Raw genomic sequence first — 21,797 nt, forward strand, 5'->3', positions numbered from 1 at the left:
TGTGTGTGTGTGTGTGTGTGTGTGTGTGTGTGTGTGTGTGTGTGTGTGTGTGTGTGTGTGTGTGTGTGTGTGTGTGTGTGTGTGTGTGTGTGTGTGTGTGTGTGTGTGTGTGTGTGTGTGTGTGTGTGTGTGTGTGTGTGTGTGTGTGTGTGTGTGTGTGTGTGTGTGTGTGTGTGTGTGTGTGTGTGTGTGTGTGTGTGTGTGTGTGTGTGTGTGTGTGTGTGTGTGTGTGTCGATCTTCCCAGGCCTTTGGATACGCGAGTAACTGCTCTGTCGATGATTGAGGGGTGCGTTGTGACAATTCTCGCCGGCAAATCGCTGCTGATGAGACGAGATTACTGAACAATCGCAATGCATCCATAATAACTGCACTTGTGCGCGTAAACGCCCTCTCCCTTTTATTTGTCAGCGTTCCTGGACACTGTTGCTTTCGTTTACGGATGCCCTTGTTCAGTTCACAAATTTTCTGATGTCAGAAACCTTTCGTTTGAGGTGATCCTCTCACGCCCACCTTTGACTTCACGCTTACCTGTCCAGCCGCTGAAGTGGCGTGCACTGAGGAAGTTGACTCGCTGGCAACACATGGAAGCCGCGCAGTGAAGCACGCTTTCCTCCAAATAAGAAAATATAAACGCGGAAGCGACGATCCATTCCAGCGTCCGTCCGGTCCTCTTCGCAAGGCCTCCCGTTTGTTACTCACAAAAACTGCAATAGTGCCCTTCGCTGTTTTGCCCCCTTTCGGTGGAAAGCGGGCGAAGCGGAGAAAGAGGAGAGTGGGAGTCGTCCGTCCGCGGCACCGTGGTCCGCGGAGACTTCTCGCACCAGTATCCGTGGTTCGGAGGGCCGGCTTTTGACCGCGGACCATTCGCGATAAGGAACTAGTCCTTTTGGGGGCTGGACGAATATTGGGTGTGTCGTTATTGCTCCCGTCTTGCTCAGCTTGTGCCATTCTTATCTCTGGCTTATCAAACAGCCGTGAAGGCTAGAGCGGTGTCTGGCTGCTGCAGAGTAGCGCGAAATTTTTCATTCGTGTTTTTCTTTTCTCCTGTGAAGTAATCGAGAGTGGTGCGAGCAGGTTTCACGAGCTGAAGCGATCTTTCGTTCCTAGCCATTCGGCATGCTCGTGTGCTGCGATCACATCACGCAGCGCCCGCGAGCAAGGTGACATTGAAAACATCTGCAGGCGTCGCGCTGCTACTCTGACGTCGTCGTGACGTCGTCAGTGAGGTCATCAGAGGGGGCGCGCGCGCGCTGCTAACGATCCGTTGCTCTCCGGGGTCCGAACCGTGCGCCCTTTCCAGTTTCTTTGTGTATCCCTCCTTTTCTTTTTTTTTTTTTTTTTTTTTGCGCCGAGTGCTTCGACGGTAGAATTTTGCGCTGCCAGTTGTTAGGATGAGCTGAGAAAGACGGAGTAGACGATAGATAGCGTTTTTTTTTTTTTCGTTTTCTTTTTTCTTTCCTTCTTCATTTTTTTTTTTTTTTCGAAGCCCGGCATTTCGCGCGCTTTCGAAGTTGGCGGGAAGTTCTGGCAGTACGCCACGACTGTCGCACGCGTGTGTGTCAGCGCGGGTGAAGGGATCGCTTTCTGCTGCCTCGCTCGCATTGCCACTTTCCTCTCGCCTATTTTGATTGTTTCTTTTGTTTTTATTCTCCTTCTTTTGTGCGTATTTGCCGAATGTGCAGCCTCTGGCAAGCAGAGAATATCTCAAAGGTCGCGTCGAGCACGTAGGATGCCTGTAGCGTTACGTCAGTCCAAAAGGCAGGCTCAGACTCGAAGGATGCTGTCGCCCGAGCTTAGGGACATGTAGGCCCAGGAAACATATTTCGCGAATTTGAACTTCCGAACTGTGGATAGCTTTATGTTCGCCTTTGATAAAGTGTGCGCTCACCCCGTTTTTTTGTTTGTTTGTTTGTTTTTTTGTTTTGTGTTTTTTTTTTTTTTTTTTATGGCAACCACTGTTTTCTTTGTTATTGTTCTTCAACCGTGAAGTACCTTATGTTCGTTGTTCGGCTTAACTGTTTCTTTTCGTTTTGGCGAGGGTTCAGTGCGGCTGATTTATCTGTTTTCGAGCTTTTATAGCTTAGTATCCGTCCCCGTTCTGAGTTTTGCTTGCTTCTTTGTTTGTTTTGTTTTTGTGAATTCCTCCACCCCTCGGTACCTATTTTGTGGTGTAAACATCGCTCTCCCGACTTGCTACTTTATTGCCTCCCCCACCTGCGCTTAGCTGTGCTATATATATTCAGTGCTCAGTCGCGCATCGTGGTCCGCTCTTTTCGTCGCGTTCCCCGCGCCCATCACCGGCGCAGCTAATCCCAAGCTTGTCTTCGTTGTTGCGTCAGATATCAAGAATTCGTTTCCGACCGCTTGATTACACTCGACGGCCCTCCTCCTCTGCTATCATTAGCTGACCTCTATTTTCTCATCCATTCATCATAGCCGCTCAGCTGTCTTCTCACCGTGGCGTCGTGCTGAGAGCAAGCATGCCGCACTTTTTCTTTTTTGATTTTTTGCCCTCAGATTATGTCGCGCGCGCTGGCCGCTTCCGATTGGTCGTTGGCACGTGACGTCCAGGAAGCTGGATGGTAATGAAACGAAGCAAAAAAAAAAAAAATGCAAGGCAGGGAGGAAGTGAAATGCAGAAACCGAAAGTGGTGTGTGCGTGTTGCGTGGCGTCACGTGGCGGCGGAGCGCGCCTTTCATTGGTCGCCAGAGGAGGGTGTGTGCGTGCGCGCGCGCTCGTATGAAAGCGAGGAGGTTAAGGCGAAGAGAATGAGGAGGTTACCGCGGCCTGGGATGCAGGCAGGCAGGCACGCAGTGAGCTGGTTTTCCGTTGTGTTCGCGCGGGCTGCGGCGGCGGCGGCGACTGGCGAGCGAGACGTCGTGTTGTTGTGCTTCGTGTCGTGCGGTGTAGTGTGGCCCTGTTGCGACGTTAATTTGAGAAGGAACGTTGTAAAACGCTGTTGATCTGGACAGCGCACGACACAGCTGTGTGTTTTGCTCGGCGCGTATCATTTTCCTTTTTTCTTTCCCCCCTTTTTCTGCAATGGCTTGCAGTTCTGCTCGCGCATAGTGGGGGAGCCGTTATCTTCCATTCTACTTTCCTATTTCGATATCTACTCGTTCCAGTCTGCTCGTGCCGGCCAGTCGATATATCCCCGAGGACAAGAACCCGAGCTTGCGTGTCCTTTGCCTAGTCCTTTACGTAATGCTCGCCTTGTTCGTCTGTGTCTCATTTTGGATACCGCTCGGTTCTACTACCTGCCCGCCGCTTGTGCAATGACTATCGGGGTTTGGCGGCACTGCCAGCAACCGCAGCTCGTCCGTCGACTACTACTGCTGCACCTGTCATAGCAGGTGAACCAGACTGCTTCATCTCCGTCGCTCGCTCGGATCAGCGGAAGCCCATTTTCTCTGTGACATCTCCGTGACTGACTGAAGTGCAGTACTTCCTTGTTGCTTGGCCACTCTACATCAGTTGGGCACTTGTGCTTACATCTGTTGGCGCTCTAGTCATTCGCCACCGCCGCCAGGAAGAAGTGGGAGGATTTGTACGCTCGGGAAGGGTGAGAGGATAGCCTCCGCGTCTTCTGCCGGCGTCCCGCGTGCTGGTTGCTGCTTCTGCCGTCGCCTCCGCTGTGTCTCTGAAACTGAACCCGAGCGAGAGGCGCAGTCATGTTGGTCGACTGGGGAATCGTCTCTTCTCATCCGCTGATGAAGCGGCAGCGGACCTGTATAGGTGAGACTGAAGTCGGCGCTGCCTCGTTGTCCTAGTGTCTTAACTAGCGTCGTTAGTTTTGCTTGCTATTACGGGTTTTTTTTTTTGTTTTTTTTTTTAATACGTGGTAGGGAAGTGTGTTACTCGTGGAATATCCACTTAGTTTGCGACGATGTAGAACGTTTAAATGTGAGCTGTTCCATCCATTGCATGCGATTTTTATATATGTTAATTTTGTGCGCGTTTACCGCCCGAGGCACGCCTGTTTGTTCGGCCGCTTATTGATTAACGTGCAGTAGGACTTCGGACCGAGCTAATAATCAATGCGAGAACACAAGGACAGGCGCTAGTCATTGTGTTCTCTTCTCTGGGGATTGTCTTCTGTTTGCTCTCTTCAGTTCCGTAGAAAATCCATGAGATGCCCGCCGCGGTGGCTCACTGGTTAAGGTACTTGACTACTGTGCCCGAGGATGCGGGTTTGAATCCCGGCCGCGTTTCGGTGGAGACAGGCGAGCGAGACGTCGTGTTGTTGTGCGTCGTGTCGTGCGGTTTAGTGTGGCCCTGTTGCGGCCCTGATAAGCAAGGTTCCCGTGTGCTTTGCAATGTCAATGCTCGTTAAATGGTGGTCGAAGGTCGAAATTTCCGGAGTCCTTTTTCGCCCTTATCCGAGGCGAAAGGTAATGCCTCGGATAAGGCCTGGTAAAGGTAAAAAATTTAAGGTAATGCAGCGCCCATGGAAATGATTTCGGTGTTTATTAGTGTCTGCAGTACTTCCCCGTATCGTCCTGCTTGTCTGTTGTGTCGGCAATAACTACACTAAGCATTCTGGAGTTGAACGGAAATAATGTTAGAAAGAATTCAACAAGGAACGTCGTAGAAAACATAATGCCATGACATACAAATACAGCCACGTATGATACCAGGCAGAATGGTTTTTCTGGGCTCAGTTGTAGTTTACGCGTGACTGATCGCAGCCATTTGGTGCACAAATAGAAGCACGTCTATCGTTTATATTATAATGCCTCCACCGCATATTGGCACCCTGCAGAAATACGCGGTGTGCGAAACCGTGCATCCCGGACCTTATGATGTAATGGTTCTTTCTGTTCGTGCTTTTCTTTTTTTCGTATTTTTCCCATCGGTCTGCTCCGCCTTCGTTACCAGATCCGAGCGAAGGGAATTTACTCGGTGGCTGATCAGTCATTTGCGTCACAGTTTGATGGCTTCCAACGAAAAAAGTTGCTGAAAAGAAGAGTCGGGAGATAGCCGTTACAAAACGCGCTCCTTTTCACTTCCCCAGCTTTCTCGTTCATACGCCGCGGCTTCCGTTAGTCGCTTGTCGTCGCCTGGCTCCAAGATGTCTGCCAATCTCAACTCCGTCTGCTGCTCGCTGCTGTGCCCCAGTAGATGACGGGGGAGAGGGGCGTCATTACCGGGTTCTTGTTGATGACCCGGCTAGTGACCTTAAAAAGCGCCTCGCGGCTTTCACTACGTGTGGCACGTGCACGACCTGTTCGCTACCGCGTTGCGCGCATTGATTTCTCTCCCCTCCCCGCCTCCTCTCCCCTCATCAGGCTGTCGTGTGTTAGGTCGTCGGAGCGCTTTCCATGGGTCGCGCAAGGACCCCCTGAGCTAGTAATTGCGGGAGGTTTGATTACCCGAGTGTCTACCTCCGAGCTACTATTCGCTGCTGTGCTTCGAGCTTGGCGCTGTGCACGGCCCGTTTACTTCTGCGAGGCGAATCTGGGGAACGGTGTACGCGAGTTACAGTGGCGTTTTGAGGGGTTCGACAGTGGGCGATGGATATTGCGCGCTGTTTGCGTCACGTTCCCGTCATGTCTGCTCGTTCGGTCGGTATCATTGTCGAAACAGTCAGTACTCTCCAATCGGCGCACTTTTCTTTTCGCTTTGATTTGCGCCGCACGGGTTGACTAGCGCATCCTCTACAATTTGTCCTAATTGTACAGTCACGGCAAAATTTCAGGGACGGTGAAGTTTTCCTGGCATTAGTGATTCCGCGTCTGCGGCCAGAAGATGAACTAATCCTCGCGCCTCAATTTACGTCACTTCGCTCACTGGTTGATTTCAAGACGTGGGTGTCTGCTTTCTCGCACGTGTCCGCGCTTACGTCGACGTTTTTAAAAGCATCGAGATATGTAGCGTGCCGCGATCCGCTCCCGTGAAGACCCACTGCAGCTACAGTGTAATTTCCTAACTGTAAACGGTGCAGTACGTATTGGGTCGTGTGAAAGAGCTTTAACTCCGGTTTTGGCTCTCAAGCAGATTCCTCACAATGCTGTAACCTGAAGGTAAACACTAGAGGAATTTAAACGCCGGTTTTTACTCCCAAGCAAGTTCCTCAGTATGCTAGCCATAAGGTAAGAAACACCAGATGAAATTATTGTTGTCTAGGCTGTAATTGTTTGTAAAAATTGTAATGTACAGCAGATGCTGTATTTGCTCTGCTGAAATGACAATAAAAAAAATGCAAAAAAAAAAAAAGACGAAATATTTTGGGACTTCAAGAGCAAATATTGTCTCCGAACCAACCTAAAAGCTGGATGAGTTCGCTTTTTTAGACGACCGGTGTTTATGCAGTGGTGATGGTCGCACGTTTAGTCCATAAAATGCAGTCTTCATGAAATTCCCCTTGAAGATTTTTTTTTCAGACACTTCGAATGACGAAAAGGAACGAATGTGTTTTTGTTCATTTGGCAGCATCGATCCATGCGGTATATATATGGCTCGTGCGTCAAACCCTGTTTCTCTGTAACCAAGACTCGAGAGGCCGGGCTGCCACGCCACTTGAATGTGTGCAAATCAACTGCCCGAATCAAACTGAAAAATTTATTGTGCTACTGACGGCTTCATAGACCGTTGATGACGCAACCATATGCCGACCCCTTCCTCGAAAATGGTTTCGAACGAGGCCATGTTTTGAGCGGAAATTTCACGACTTAGTGGGATTAAATTACTCGCTTGCGAGCAGCGGCGTGGTTCTCGCGTGCACTCCGGATTCCACTGCGCGGGTGGCAGCTGTTCTGTAAGCTCTAGGATCGAACTTTCGCGCATGCGCACTCCGCGCGCGCGCGCGCGCGCGTGCGTGCGTGTGCGTGTGTTTGTGTGTGTGTGTTTCGTTTTGTCGCGCCGCAGGTGTTCGCCGGCTTATTCATTTTGTGTGTTACACGCTGGTTGCATGTGCCTACAAGTACGTCGGGCTGTCCGCAGCGATGGCATCTGGGATAGCAGAAGTGAAAACTTTGTGGAATGAAGAGACGATTGTTATGGAAAGAATTCACGACATCCGGTGTCATATATAGCAGTATATCACTTCGCCCATTGTTAAACCGTGTGGCGCCGATGGATGGATGGATGAGGTCGTTGACCTGCCTGATTCGAGAGCTGCGCATTCCAGTTGGCGCATTCCAGAATTCAGGCATTCCAGAATGGCATTCAGGTCACTTTCACAGTTACATGGGGCGTCCCAGCAGACGTTTAGTACGGTACTATCGCTTCGGCGGACTGCTTCACTGCTGGTTTTGGCAAACCGTTCGCATTCGTCTTTATAAAGGGCAGCTGTGAGGGTTCTTCAATCATTTTTTCTTAGTATGGAATAGGCTTTTGTATTCACTTGGTTTCGTAGCTACTTTCTATATATTCATGGAAATTCTGTTCCAGATAATTTACACATTTTATATTTGTCTCATACATTGTAAATACTTTTATCTGCCAAACTGTTCGTTGACTTTTTTTTTTCTTTTTTTTCTATATGCACTGGTATGCCATTTCATTTCTGTTTTGCACTGTTGGTTGTACTCTCAAATTATTGCTCTCAAATGCCATATTTTGTACTCTGCTTTGCTGCGGTCTATTCGTTGTTGTACCGCCATCTGCCAAGCGATAGGGTTCCATGACCTCGTCAAGCTGTTATAACAGCTTTTAGTCGCGGGACCCGTCCAGGATGTTTTCTGGGCAAATAAAGAAATGAAAATGAAATGAAATTTTGAGTTAACGATCGTATCACACTCCTTGGTGCCCCATTTCGCCGACACAACGAACCGTTTTTCAAAGTACCGAGAAGAAATCTCTTTAAAAGAAATGCGGAAACGGAACCCGTGCAGTGCATGGTCAGAAACGATGGCCTGGTTGAATCGATGACGTCACAATACATTATTGGGAAAAACACTCGCACGCGTGTTGAATAATCGAAATATCTACTGGAAATGCAGTTCGTAAAATAAGTGACCGCCTAGTACGAACCTCGGATTTTGTTCACGAAGGGAGTGGGCTATGTATACACATGGAGACAGTATTCGCGACATGGTAAAAGAAGTGCCGCGCCCGCGGAAACTGTTTGAACTGAGGCCATGGAAACATTATATTTCAAAATAAATTTGAGCAGGAACGAATCATCGCTAGACTTCCACATTTTGTGGAGTTTATAAGGGGGCGATGAAAGCCTGCTGTGAAACGTTTCTCTAGAATGCAGCAGTCCTGGAGAAAAAAAAAAAAAAAGAAACGGAGTTACCCTTGTAAGTCGCGTTAGTGTCCTATAACCCACTACAGAGGGTTTTGACTCACCATCTTCCACGTCCCTTTTCTTGTGGTCGAAGAGAGCCGAAAACAGTGTCTCCGGCTCGCGATCAATTAGCGTGCTAGATTCCGATCTATTTTACATACGAGTCGAGGCTTGAGCTTACCTTGGCAGCGATAAAAAGCACATGTTAGCACACACTGGTATAGTTAGCTAACACATTTTTTATCCAGTATTAGTCGCGCTGGCTTCGAAGAAAAATAACTACGAAAAAATATGTATTGCCTTGAACAGAATACATGGGCTTCTGTGTGGCAATCGGGCTTCGAAGGAAAAGTATAACTACGAAGGATGTATACTACCTTGAGCAGAATACATGGGCTTATGTGGGCAATCGGAGGGCGCTTACTTGCACAGCGGTTGTGCTCTTTGCCTGTGCATTTCTTCCAGTCGACTGAGCAGACAGCAGAAGGCCGCCGATTAGTCGGGCACCATTTCGAATCTGCTTGTCGCACTCTGGCATCTTCCGCCGTTCTCCTGTGCACAGAGGAAGTTCGCTAGCTGAACTGCCGGTAGCGTTTGCCAAGGAGCGGCTGTAGGGGGATATTTCGAAAACACCCTAAGCGCCTCTGACGCGGAACCTTAATTATAGATCCGGTCTTTTCCCAGAGGAGGCGGCCCACACATTGCACCCATTGAGAAAGTAGCGAAGTTCGTCGAGCGGTCTGTCGGCTTTCATCACGCTCTGGTCCGGACAGCTCCGTTTTGCGTCAGGGGAGCACCAATAGCACGTGTGCAGCAGACTGACCTATACTGCGTTCTCCTTGACGATTTATTTATTTTTTTTTTTTTTGCCAGTTGCCCATTCTTTGTGTCCGAGAGGAGATCGTTTCGGATGCAGTCGCCAGAAATTACTATCGTCGTCACCATCACCATCGCGTGATGATGATCGTTAATGGGCTAGATATCGTTATGGTGGATGTCATTGTCTGATAACGCTGTGCCATCAGTCGGTATACTCCGGCCTATTTATCCCGTCAAATCTCTGTGTAATTAGTGTCAATTTGCGATCAAGGCGGATATGAAACCTCTGGTAGCGGTGAGCGTAGTGCCAAACCATATCCCGTAGGCGCACTGAATAGACGACGCTTTCAGCGAGTTAAAACGGCGATTGTTGCTGAAAGGTCTCTCTGAACGCAACCTAAAGGTAACATACACTCACTGTAAACGGAGATTGTTGCCAAAAGATATGCCTGTGAATGCAACCTAAAGGTAACATGCACCCACTGAAGGCCGGAAATAATTACGGTGAAGGTAATTGTTCAGTGTAACTGTTCTCATACCGATTACGCCACCTGGCGGCAAATTGTGGATATATTGTCTGAAATAATAACGCATTTAATGGCCGCTGTTCCCGTCGCTTTTCTGGCGCATTGCATTGACGCCTCTGCGCTGATGCCACTGAAACATCTGTTCGACTCCTGTGTTGTAATTTTTTTTGTAAATTTGTTTTTTTTTTTTTTTTTTTTTTTTCAATTGCCTTCACCGTGATTATTTCGTGCCTTCAGTGAGTGTATGTTATTAACTTGTCGGGCTTGTTCAAAGGTCCATATGTATGCATGCGCCTTCATTCACGTGCGGTGCACTGGCTGCATCTTTTGTTTGAACATGGCTTCGGAAAAATGCCATGCGACGTTGGACGCGGACGCAGCTAATAGCCTGTAATTTACAGGTTGCAGGCACCCAAGATACATGCAACTTTTGCGCGCTTATTCAAGCGTAAAATAATTTACGCGGTTGATTCTTCGCCCTTTTGACAATGCTAGTATCTCTTCGCACAGGAAACGTGGAGTTGAAAAAGCTTTATTATTCCACAGCAGTAACAAGAGGAACTGCTAGAGCTAGGTTGTGAAACTTCTGCAGCGATTGCCATCACAGCATCCTTTCGTAGGGACCTCTCTAATATTTTACTATCTTTTTTTTTTTTTCGGCACTGCCGTGGTTCAATTTCCAGTACGATACACCGCTGGGCTGACCTCAGTCTTACGGCTGTTTACAGAGTGGGCTAGCTGAACCTCTCAGTGAGCCTTACAGCGCGAGAGGACTGTTTCGAACACGCCCCTCCCCCCTCCCTTGTTTTTGTAAGACTGTTGAGTAGAGATAAACAGAGCCATTGTAAAGGTTTCTCCTGGGAAGGAAATGCCAGGTCATTAATTTGTCCAAATGTGGCTCGGAGACCTCCCGTTTTGGCCGTCAGTGTCAAACGTGTGGCCTTCGGCGAGATTCATATCCGAGTGGTTGGCCGACGCAGCGTGCGGCCGCGGATGAAAGGGATGAAAGCGCACGCCCATTACTGTTACCCTTGCGTGCGATAAACTTGGCTAACTGCTTCGGGACGTCGGGGTTGTTTTTTTTTTTTTTTTCGCATGTACAGACACGGCCACGCTAAAGAGGAGAGAGGCGCGTGCGCTGCGCCTCTCCCCTTTAGCCCGGCCATGGTACAGACAGGCTTCGCGTTGGTTGTTTTGGAGGCCACGCTGTTGGCCGATGCAGTGGGAGTCTCGAGTCCCGGTCCTTGGTGCTGTTCGCCCGGTTGACGAGCCGGGTAGCGTGAAAACGTTTTCTAGGGCTGGGCTGGGGCTGGGGATGTTTGTTCTTTTCAGGTTTGGTTTGTTTTGGGGCTGGGATCAGGGACGGTTAGCGGGCGCTTGTTTTGCTTCTCTTCGTACATGTATCTTACGATCGCGCCGACGATGAGGCGCCAAGGCCTGGTTCTTACCTCGCAGCTGCTGCGTGTGAGTGGGTTAAAAGACGCTGTCACTCGAGCCTAACGGATTTCATCCGGGTGTACTCACGCTAGACCTTCGGGTTTTTTTTTTTTTTTTCATTTTATTTTCGGGCATTCTTTCTTTTTTTTGTTTTTCCCCAGATGCTGAAGCCATGATACGGTGCGGCCTGTCGGGGACACTGCGCTTTTATTCGTGTACAGCTGGTTTCTGTTGTTGTTAAATGAATCGCGGTGCACCGAATTAGCTTTCCTGAAAACGCGAGTCAACGTATAAATGCACCCATAGGGAACTTTGACGAAGTTGGAGCAAGTTGAAAAATGGACGCTGATGCGAAGACATCAAATTCCACCTTGTCACTATTTGTTCCTTCCCGAAATGAAGACTTGCATCTATCGTGTTTGCTAGATTAACGTGCAGTTTCTTTTCTCCTGTGAACAAAAACCAATCGGTTCCGCCACCAAGACTTAACTATACTGACAGCGCCGTTGCCATCGCGACTTAGTATCCGGGCTGCTCTTAAGTGTGTATTCCCTTTGCGTTCGCTCTGGAAAATGTTGGGGCACGAAGGGACCCTTTCGAATGTGGCAGCACCTCGTGATTGACCCTCAGGGTAATTTCGTCAGTCTTGTTGACCAATCCGAGGTTTCTGGACTCTAGTGCCTCTTTTTTTTTTTTTTTTTTTTTTTGCGATGCGGCATATAGTTACGCTTTTTCATTATACAGCACTGCTCACTCCACCACACATTGAGCCCACAGCAAGCGGAGCTGAAGGCTTGAGACATAAGCACATGTAGAGGTATACTAAGCCTAAATCGCAAGTGTTCATGGGGTGAATGGCATTCCAAGAGATGCTTAGGGCATTTCTTTAATTCGGGCTGTGCCACTAGCCTATTTTTACCCATAGCAGTGGCGGTGTGTGGGAATGAAGCGTGAGGTTTTACTGGGAATAAGGGGTTAACGCATCATATGTAGTGCATCGAGAGTCCTGTGGTCACACTACCCATTGGGTTGGCATGGGCAGAGGCATATTATTTTCCATTACTTTTGGATAGCCTCATCTTAATGTATGCATCCATTGGGTGCGTGTCGCCAGTGTGGTGTAGGTCTGAAGTGGGAGCTTTCATCCCATAGCAGCAAGGGATTCTTTACTTCTGAGCCGTAGTGGCGTTAATTTAGTTTTAGTGAAGGTCCTCCCCATTGGAGAGGGTAGGGCAAAAGTCTTACCGCCAAGAGATTAGGGAATGCAGGAAATGCATTACAAGCTGCACAAAGCAGCTCTGAAGCAGACCTCCTGGGCTCTACACTTTTGACAAAGACTGTACCTCTATTCGTGCTGATTAGTGTGGTAATGAAAGTATATCTCAGAGGTGCAGAGAATTTTGGCTAAAATTTTAATATTGTGCAGTAGCAATGTTGCATAGGTTTTCTTTTGTTGCCTAGCTTTGTGTAGTTGGCCAGAATGACCATAGTGTTGGAATCGACATTGCTTCAGCAATGCTTCGCTATGCAGCTGAATAGCATTTATATGCAACTGTTGACCAGTCACAGCTGTTCCACAAGCAAGGCAAGATTTTGCTTGGGATAGTCGCTTCCGGATTAGTGCTTTCGCGCAAATATCCTTTAACATTGCTCTCCATTCATTTTCAGATGCCTCGTTCTATTGCATAGCCATGCATGCTATTGCACCGATTGGTGTACTTACCACGGTTCCAAATTTTGTTTGTGCAGGGGACAGAACCAATTATGTCAACCTTCCACATGTCATCGCCATGGTGGGACTGCCTGCCAGGGGCAAGACATACATTGCCAAGAAGCTGACCCGCTACCTGAACTGGATCGGCATCCAGACAAGAGGTGTGCACTGCAGTATTTAGTTTCATGTAGTTAGCGTTTATTCGTAAGGCTTGGGAGATATTTTATCCTAATAAAGAACAGCAAGATGACATCACTGGTGCTCAAAAACCCTTGAAGGTTGCCTGCAACCTTTGTGGATAATCGATAGACTTCTGTCTGCCACAGGTTGTCAGCAGTTAAACTATTTTCAACTTTGTGGACAAAGAGAAAGTTGGGTAATCTGTTCCGATCGTCAAAAGCAGGGAATGCTGTCCTTCAAGATACTAACTACATTTGTGGTTTGGGCAATTAGTGACGGTAAACGATATGAACGTTCTTTGTGCTTGTTGTTGCAGTGTTCAATGTTGGCGAGTACCGGCGTCAAGCTACGGAGGCCTACAGGAGCCATGACTTCTTCAGGGCGGACAACGCCGAAGCCATGGCGATCCGCAGGTAGAGTATTAGTGCGTTATTGGTGTTCTCAGTCCAGGCTCTACAGGAAGGAGCTGGCAGGTTGAGATCACACCTTTCGTCATCTGTGCGTGCACTCTAAACACAGATAAGACCATATGAGGTTGAAAAAGGGTAGTGTGACCTCTATCGCACTCCCTTATAAGGCCACGGCATTGTCTCTAAGCTCTAGGGTAGTAAATTTTCATTACTAGAAATATAGAATATGATTAGTCAGCAAAGGAGACTGATTTTCAGTTCAAAACACACAAAGCTCTAGAAGTTGCATTTTAATTAGGGTTTTAATGTCTTCTAACTAACCTCAAAACACCTTATGCAGGTCCTGCCATTGCTAATTGCATGAAATATGATTTGAGGGGGGAGTATTTGTTATGGGCTCATGTTACACACAGTCAGCTTGGAAGGCAAGCTTCTGGGCTAGGTACGCTCGGGCGTTTCTCGTACTCGAAACATTTTCCCAGCTCCTGGCACAGTCGCAGCCACGGCAAGTTCGAACGAAATAGACAATGGCGGGGCACACCAGGTAACAGTTTATTAACTTAATGCAAGATAAAGTGCAGTTCTATCCAATAAATGCAGAGTTCGGTGGGTTCACCATGTCGTCAGTGGCGGCTCCGAAAAGGGAGAGGGGTCCGCCCAGGTTTGAAGTCTCCCGGTGTGAGCACCTCTCTTTATCCCTCTCGGTAACCCACAACGAGAAGCAACTATTTGCTCCTCAGGCTTAAAATGCACCCTTTCCTTAACATTGGTGGTGCTGCGATATTGCGGCGTTTTATAGGGAGTGAGGGAAATGCTTATGTGCCATGTGCCTTCTCCCACTCCTGCTGACGGGTGCACATCGTCTCGTGACTTCACTGCGTTTGCCGCTGGCTAGGAAGGAGAGCTACAGGGGTGCATGTGTATCCCCACCGCCTCTGTTGCCAATACTAAGTATTTTATACATTTGGGGATGAAAATCTACGCCAGGGCTTAGAGGGAATGCCGTGCCCCAACAAGGGAGTGTGCTAGTAAACATGCTACTCCCTTTTTACTCCTTTATAAGGTTATCTATGTTTAGGGCGTAGTAGTTACTTCCTTATAAGGTTATCTATGTTTAGGGCATAGTAGGTACTCCCTTTTTACTCCCTTATAAGGCAATCTATGTTTAGGGCATGGTGTAAAGTTTCCAATATTGGTGATTGTTATCCTGGCATATCGCGTCACTTCATTTCTGAAATTTTTGTTATCATCTAGTGCTAAAGTTTTTGCTGAATTCCCAAACTCTCCTACCATCCTCGTGCAGCAAGTGCGCTTTGGATGCTCTGGAGGATATGTGCAAGTGGCTGGAGTCTGAGGGTGAGGTGGCTGTGTACGATGCGACCAACACAACCTACGAGCGACGCAAGCTCATCTACAATGTGGTCTGCGAGCGGTTTGGCTTCAAGCTCTTCTTTGTAGAGTCCTACTGCGACGACCCCAAAATTATCGAGGCCAACATCCGGGTCAGTAATTTTTTTGTTCATCCAGCTGTTGCATGCAAAGGAGGGTGGGCCGATAACCTAGTCTATGCCTTGAAACCTTCCAGGCACTATTTATTATTTCACTTCAATACAATATTTTGCACCCGAATAGCGCATTATTCTCTAGAAAATAATAATAATAATAATTGGTTCACCGGAAGAGAAAGGTGCAGTATCTGTCACACTAGTTTTCTGCAGACACCTAAACTACACTATAAGGGTAGGGTGAAGGTGGGAGTAAAAGTGGAGAGAAAGGGGGCCTGTAGTGGAGGGCTACGGAGTAATTTCGACCACCTGGGGATCTTTAACGTGCTCTGACATTGCATAGCACACGAACGCCTCTTCGTTTTGGCAGAAAACACTCAAGGGTATATTTTTACTCAAACGTGCTGAATTTCTCAAAACAATACAAATAGGTGATGCAGTGGTTAAGACACTTGATGGCTTATTACAAGTGCGATGATTCAGTCTTAACCGCAGCGGCCACTTTTCGGTGCATGCTAAAAGCAAGGCACCTGTGTGCTGTGCAGTGTCAGTGCGCAGTAAAGAACACCAGCTGGTCCAAATTTTCTACACTACAGCCTTTGATAACACGGATTGGTTTCAAACGCTGAATCCTCGGAACTGGAGTGCGAATATTCTAAATTTTTGATACGAGTCAAATATGTTTGTTGCTGGATTCGTATTCGTATCTAAAAAGTGATATTCTAAATTTCCGGATATTAGAAAATTCACTGCACATCACTGCACATTTCCCCGCACTGCGTGCTTTACGGCAATGCTTCTTGACCGCGTTGATTTTACAGTGAAGCATCCTCAAAACGCGACGGGGCCGTTTTGTACTGGTTAGTGGCCAGTTAGTCATTACTTAGTGCTTGTTAGTGACTAGCTAGTCATTATTTAATACTGGTCGGTTTGTTCGGTTGAACATCCCAAAGAGACTCAGGCTTTTAGAGACGCCGTAGTGGGGGGTTCTGGAAATTACGTCCACCTGAGCTTCTTTAACGTGCACTGACATCACACAGCACATGTATCTCTCCCATATCCATAAAAATTTGACCACAAAACCATAATTAACATTGTTTGTCTGGAAAGGCATCACAACGAATAGTAACAATTGGCTCACAGGAAAGGAAAGGCACAGTATCTGTCACACCTGTTCTGTGGACACCATGCTGTAAGGGAAGGGAGGGTGGAGAAATGCAGGAGTAAAATTGGTAAGAGGGAGAGAGGTGCCATATTGGAGGGCTATGGAGTAATTTTGACCACCTTGACCAGAGATCGGGTTCGAACACGGGTGCTCCTGAACAGTAGTCGGGCATCTTAACCACTGCGTCACCCCGATGGGGCATCACTATGAACCAATTGCTACTTTGAAGATGCACTTGCACTGACAATGTTATAGAACTGACATGAACGACTAAAAAAGGCAAAGATAAACTCTTATGAACATAAAACTATTGATATAGCCAGAAAACTATTGATATAGCCAGTACCCACTAAAAAATAAGGAAAACAATACTCATTTTTTTTCTCATTTACTTTTTAATATATTATCCTTCAGATAAAAACAGGTGGACCTTCTTATTCCTCTGAGGTCAATACCACAAATTGATGAGGAATATAAAAAATAGTAACAAGTCCTTGTTCTCTGTTTCAGGGGAGGGGTTGAATATCTTGATGATTGTGTTATGAGCCCCCTAGTTCCCTGCCATGTTTTCTATGTGAATGGTTCTTTTCAGCAAATTTTGTTGCAATGAGGAATGGAATTTTTTCTGTAGTGTGGGACAACACTTTGTAGACGGTTTCCATGATGCCTTACATGGACGCAGGAGGTGAAGGTGAACAGCCCAGACTACAAGGACATGAACAAAGATGATGCTCTTTTGGATTTCGTGCACCGCATTGAGCACTACAAGGCGTGCTACCAGACCCTCGACGAAGTTCAGGAAAAGCAGTACTCCTTCATGAAGATCTTCAACACTGGGCAAAAGGTCGTCGTGCACAGACATGAAGGTGAGGATTTTTATGCTCTGGAGCATCTGGCGCTCGGCACCCCTGAGAAATCGTTTGACCTTTGCCCTGCATTAGGGCTCGTAATGATTCAGCGATAGCTGGTAAGGTATGCTAATTTTTACACACATCAGTATAGAGAATTTGAAGGCATCATGTGCTATGATAGATCAATCTTTTTTTTGTTTTCATATTTTGGTTGGCACTTTATAGCCATAACAAAACTTGTCATTCGAGGACAGTAGGCATGCAAGACAGATAACTAGACACGCAGACTATGTTTCCTCCAGACAATTAATGGTGGGTTTTTAAGCATGGCTTGAAGCTAGTTATACAACTGAAAGCTCTGATAAGCATGGTTTATCAAGGTTTTTCATGGTTTGACTGTTTCAATTAGGATGACAATCAAGCTTTGCCTTAATAGTAGGTGCGATAGTGCCTTTAATGCCTTCTGCAAATCCTTTTACATTCTTTGTTCAAGTTGGTGTTTTGGAGAAAAGAAGGCGCAGTATCTATCACCCGTTTTGGTAGACACCTGCACCATAATTAGGTCAAGGTTACATAGCCTTTTTTGTTCTTCTATTTTTCTTATATTTTTTGTCCAAGTTGATTTTTGAGGAAAAGGAAAACAGTGTCTTTCGCTCAAGGTCATTTTGACTCGGTGAGGCGAAATTCAAAGTTTCGCCCTGAGTTTGCACTCTAAAAACGCGAGAGAGAAATGAACGTAAGAGATAGAGGGCAGACAGAGATAGAGGCAGCTAGGCATTTGAGGGTGATGCACTGACGATGCCAGACTCAGTCTGCCGCATTCTTGGCGAGAAGTTATTACAAACTGTCGCTGTGAAATTAAAGGAAGAAATTTGTTAATGATCTCAAAAGTGGAAACCGCTCTTTGAACTACCTGGCACGGCTGAATTGATTAAAATAAGTATCTAATCTTCACATTCTCCTTCCGCAGGCCACATCCAGAGTAGGGTAGTCTACTACCTCATGAACATCCACATCATGCCACGTTCCATCTACTTAACCAGAGTGAGTGTGTGCCTACGCAGCTTGGATACCATTCGGTAGGGTGTTTGGGATTCGTTAACAGTGCTTCATTTTTCTTCATGTGCAGCATGGCGAAAGTATCCTGAACCTGCAGGGAAGGATTGGTGGGGATGCTGATCTCTCCGAACGGGGACGGGAGGTAAGCAGCTTGAATAGTTTAATTTAGTGCGGCCTTTGTAGCAATGGTAGCGTTACAAAGGACGTCCCACAGTTTACACCGATTAGGCTATAACTATGTACATAATGTAAATAAAACTTATGCAGCTGACAGTTGTGTCAGAGCTATAAAACCTTGTTAACAAGTTCAAGGCACTGTGGGGGATGTGAACAATATCCAAGCTAACAGTGTTTTTGTATTAACCGAGCACACGGCAAAATAGACTTGGGCTCGCACAAAAATTTTTTTGTTTAAATTTCGGATTGTGGTACGTGCATGCCCCAAAAGATTATCTTATGCCTTATGCCCTCTCACTTTAATGACCGCTCTTCAGACCAAGCAACCACCAGTATGAACAAGCTGGATAAACGGCATGCAGTGCGAATTTTCTTTAACTGAACTGATGTATGTACGTGTTAACAAACTGGTCTGCTTCACATAAGAATTGATCCCAGGGAGTAATCATGGATGCTGATAACCTAACCCTCTAATCATGGTAAAGACTCCAAGAAACGGCACAGGCTAGCTTTTCACACATTCATCAGCCTGTCGCATTGCGTAACACGTAGTGACACTGTTAGTGGCGGGAGCCTCCACTAGACGCCAAGCACTTCTAAATAAGAGTGACAGGCGTGCGCACCGCTGTTAGGGTAGCCATCTTACCGCTGTCCCCTGTCCAGTGAAGCGCATAGAACACTTGCTTTTGAAACAGCTGTATCCCTGCATTGGACCAAAGTGCAACTTCTCTTGGGCAGGCTCGTGCTTTGGCTGTTTATCAGCCATAAATTATCTGGTGTATAGTGCTGGGAGTTACTTGAAATGATGCAGGTGCAGCTTCGAATTATTCAGTCAGATTAACACATAGAGACTGTGGTAGTTCTCAAATTATTCGGGATTTCAAATTAACAAAGTTTGAATTATTGTGACTATGCTGTATCTGCTAAGAAGTAATTGAATGATGCAGCAGTTATGTAACAGTGGTGAAAAATGGATACTCTCCAAGCTAATATAGAAACTCTGTAACGAGCGCCTCATGGTCTGTGCAGGTCTCCTGTTCACTGTGAAGTGCACACTTTGGGAAGGGTGCCCAAAGTGCATTGTGGTTTTAACGTGCATGTTTTGAACCTGTATGGTTTGAACCATACAGTGTCCTCCACTGTTGCTGTTGGCTCCTTACCTTCACTACCATACTCTGTCCTCCATTGTGGCTGCAGCAGTTTGAAGCTTCAAGTATCTGTCATTATGCGTACTTCTTGAATCGACAAACATTTAAACATGTTTTCAATCAAATGTTAGGCAATCTTTTCCAGATATGTGCTCATTTGTCCATCAATTCTTCTCTTCACTAAATGTTCGTTTCTTAACTATTAGAAGCAGATAATGGCTAGCGGTGAAATTGTCTTGCTTGTGCATCCCCTTTACAAGTGCTTTTTTTTTTTCACAGTATGCTCTGGCCCTGGCAAAGTTCATCAAGAAGCAGTCGATTCCGCGACTTCGCGTCTGGACCAGTCAGCTGAAGCGAACCATCCAGACCGCGGCAGGCATCGATGCTCCTCAGGAACGGTGGAAGGCTTTGAATGAAATCGATGCAGTGAGTTTTGTTACTGATATACAGCATTTTCTAGCTGTTCCGTGTTTGAAAGCTTTGAATTTTGAGGTGTTCATTATCATAATTATGGTGTTAACGAACTGCAGGCAGTTCGGGACAAGTTGTGAATTACACTGGGATGTTTTGGTTTAGTGCTTTTACAGAGTTACTTTCAGGTTGGGTCTCTCAGGTGTAATTTTTTTTTACTTTCACGCCTCACTGAAGCACAAATGTACCTATACAGTACAACCTCGTTAATTCGAAGTCATCGGGACGGCGAGAAATCTTCGAATTAAGCGGGTTTTCGAATTAACCGAACACACCAAGAAATAAGACTTAGGCAAAAAAATTTGTTGCAGGAACGTGTTACCTTTATTCGGCCCAAAAAAACGGCACAGTAGCCGACCCCTAACCACAGCGCACAACACAAAGAAATGGCGCAGGCGAGACCGGCGCGGCGGTGGTGGTGGCGTACTTGCAGCGTCGGAGGCACGGGGGAAGAGTGGGCGAAGCACACCAAGGGATGGAGTGGGGGCGAGGTCACGTGATAAAAACCAGTATGCCCGCCGTGTTGCAGTGAAGCACGTCTTCTCCTCTGCAGGCGCGTGTTTCGGCGGTGCGCGAGGCGCACTGTGGACCGATTTTTGTGCAGAGAGTGCTCCGGCTGGAGCGCTTCGCCTATAAATCATCACCATTACTATGTGGCTTTGCCTCGTGGCTCCGTAGGGCCGTCGTTTCGCCGGGTTTGCGGCGAAACATGGATCAGGCATTGCCGCATAGCAGTCCAAATTTTCGAATTAACCGGGCTGGCGCAGGCCGCCTGTTCGAATTATCCGGCCAAATTTACATTGGAAAATACGGGACCGCAGAAAACCTTCGAATTATCCGGGATTTCGAATTAACAGAGTTCGAATTATCGAGGTTGTATTGTACTTTTTCTCACTCATTGTCACTCAGTCCAAATACTCGTGGGGGTCCTTAAATTAATCTAGACCATGAATAGTTTGCTGGTAATGTGTTCAGCATTTGGTGACCAAAGTATAAGGACGATAGTGCAGCACATTCTGTTCTACCAGAGCAGCTTCCAAGCAAACAGGGGGACATTTTTTTCTTTCATGAAAATAATGATTTAAACGCACCAAATTGCTGCGCAGGGCCACCATAGGAGCGAAAAAATTGCATTACGGAGGGTGTTTGGTGTGCTGTTGTCCTTTTACACGACTTTTGCTTCTTTTTTTCTCCAGGGAATCTGTGAGGAGATGACCTACGAGGAAATCCAGGAAAAGTACCCGGAAGAATTTGCTGCCAGAGACCAGGACAAGTTCCACTACCGGTACCCCCGTGGCGAGGTGGGCTTTCTCCTGGTCACGCCCATTTGCATAGGGCAGCTGGCTTGGGCCTCTTTTTGGCAGGGTGACCTGCTGCATGTACAGGGACAAAATGAAATTGCAAGCCACTTTCGAGCTGTGTTATAGTGCTGGGATTTAGCCTTAAATGAATAGGAATTCAATTGTGTCCCGGGTATGGCACATCAAAATATTTTTCTGTATGTGAAGGCAGTGCTAAACTTTCAGTTGCTAACCAGATTGTATTTGTAGCTAGCTAAGTGCTGACGACGTCAGTCCAGTGGTCTTTATGATTTAGACTCATTCAGCAGTAGTGGCCTCAGACTTACTGACAGCAGGCTCTTCATGCATTAACACCTTACTATAATTGGTGCCAGCACTCACTGGTTCATTGATACGTTATTCTGCTCGATTCTTAATTCATCCTGCATTGGCTGCGGTACTGCAGCTATCAACCAACCACTCTTCTCACTTTTAATAATTTCACACATTTGCAATGCGTAACGACTTGAATGACTGCTTTTTTACCTGGGCTATTCCTTTCAGTCTTACGAAGATCTAGTGGCCAGACTGGAACCCGTCATCATGGTTAGTGCTTTCTTTTTTTTTCCTTCCTTGGCCTTGGTTAGCCTTCAGCTGTTCTCTCCTTGTCTTTCTTCTCACGGGACGAAATCTCGACGCCTTATGCTTGGCTCGTTTGTTTTCAACCAGGAACTGGAGCGACAGGAGAATGTCCTCGTGGTCGCACATCAAGCTGTTCTTCGTTGCCTGCTTGCATACTTCCTTGACAAGAACTCTGGT

At 46.8% G+C, this 21,797-nt stretch overlaps 1 protein-coding gene across 5 annotated transcripts in view; it reads left to right on the forward strand.

Moving 5' to 3' along the window:
• The window catches only part of Pfrx (6-phosphofructo-2-kinase/fructose-2,6-biphosphatase), an 88,280-nt gene that overhangs the window by 39,434 nt on the left and 27,049 nt on the right, over positions 1 to 21,797 (forward strand). For all 5 annotated transcript variants that reach the window (XR_014700726.1, XM_084578974.1, XM_084578975.1 and 2 more), the window contains exons 2-11: positions 12,768 to 12,893; positions 13,229 to 13,325; positions 14,626 to 14,824; positions 16,675 to 16,858; positions 17,814 to 17,887; positions 17,973 to 18,044; positions 19,507 to 19,653; positions 20,895 to 20,999; positions 21,543 to 21,584; positions 21,708 to 21,795. Coding sequence is in view for 4 of the 5 variants with exons in the window: in XM_084578974.1 (XP_084435100.1) it covers positions 12,768 to 12,893; positions 13,229 to 13,325; positions 14,626 to 14,824; positions 16,675 to 16,858; positions 17,814 to 17,887; positions 17,973 to 18,044; positions 19,507 to 19,653; positions 20,895 to 20,999; positions 21,543 to 21,584; positions 21,708 to 21,795 (1,134 nt within the window). In the remaining variant the exon portion in view is untranslated. The remainder of the gene's footprint in view (positions 1 to 12,767; positions 12,894 to 13,228; positions 13,326 to 14,625; positions 14,825 to 16,674; positions 16,859 to 17,813; positions 17,888 to 17,972; positions 18,045 to 19,506; positions 19,654 to 20,894; positions 21,000 to 21,542; positions 21,585 to 21,707; positions 21,796 to 21,797) is intronic.

This window comes from Amblyomma maculatum, chromosome 9 (assembly GCF_055883805.1).
Source record: "Amblyomma maculatum isolate TAMU_Amacu chromosome 9, ASM5588380v1, whole genome shotgun sequence".
Lineage (NCBI taxonomy): Eukaryota > Metazoa > Arthropoda > Arachnida > Ixodida > Ixodidae > Amblyomma > Amblyomma maculatum.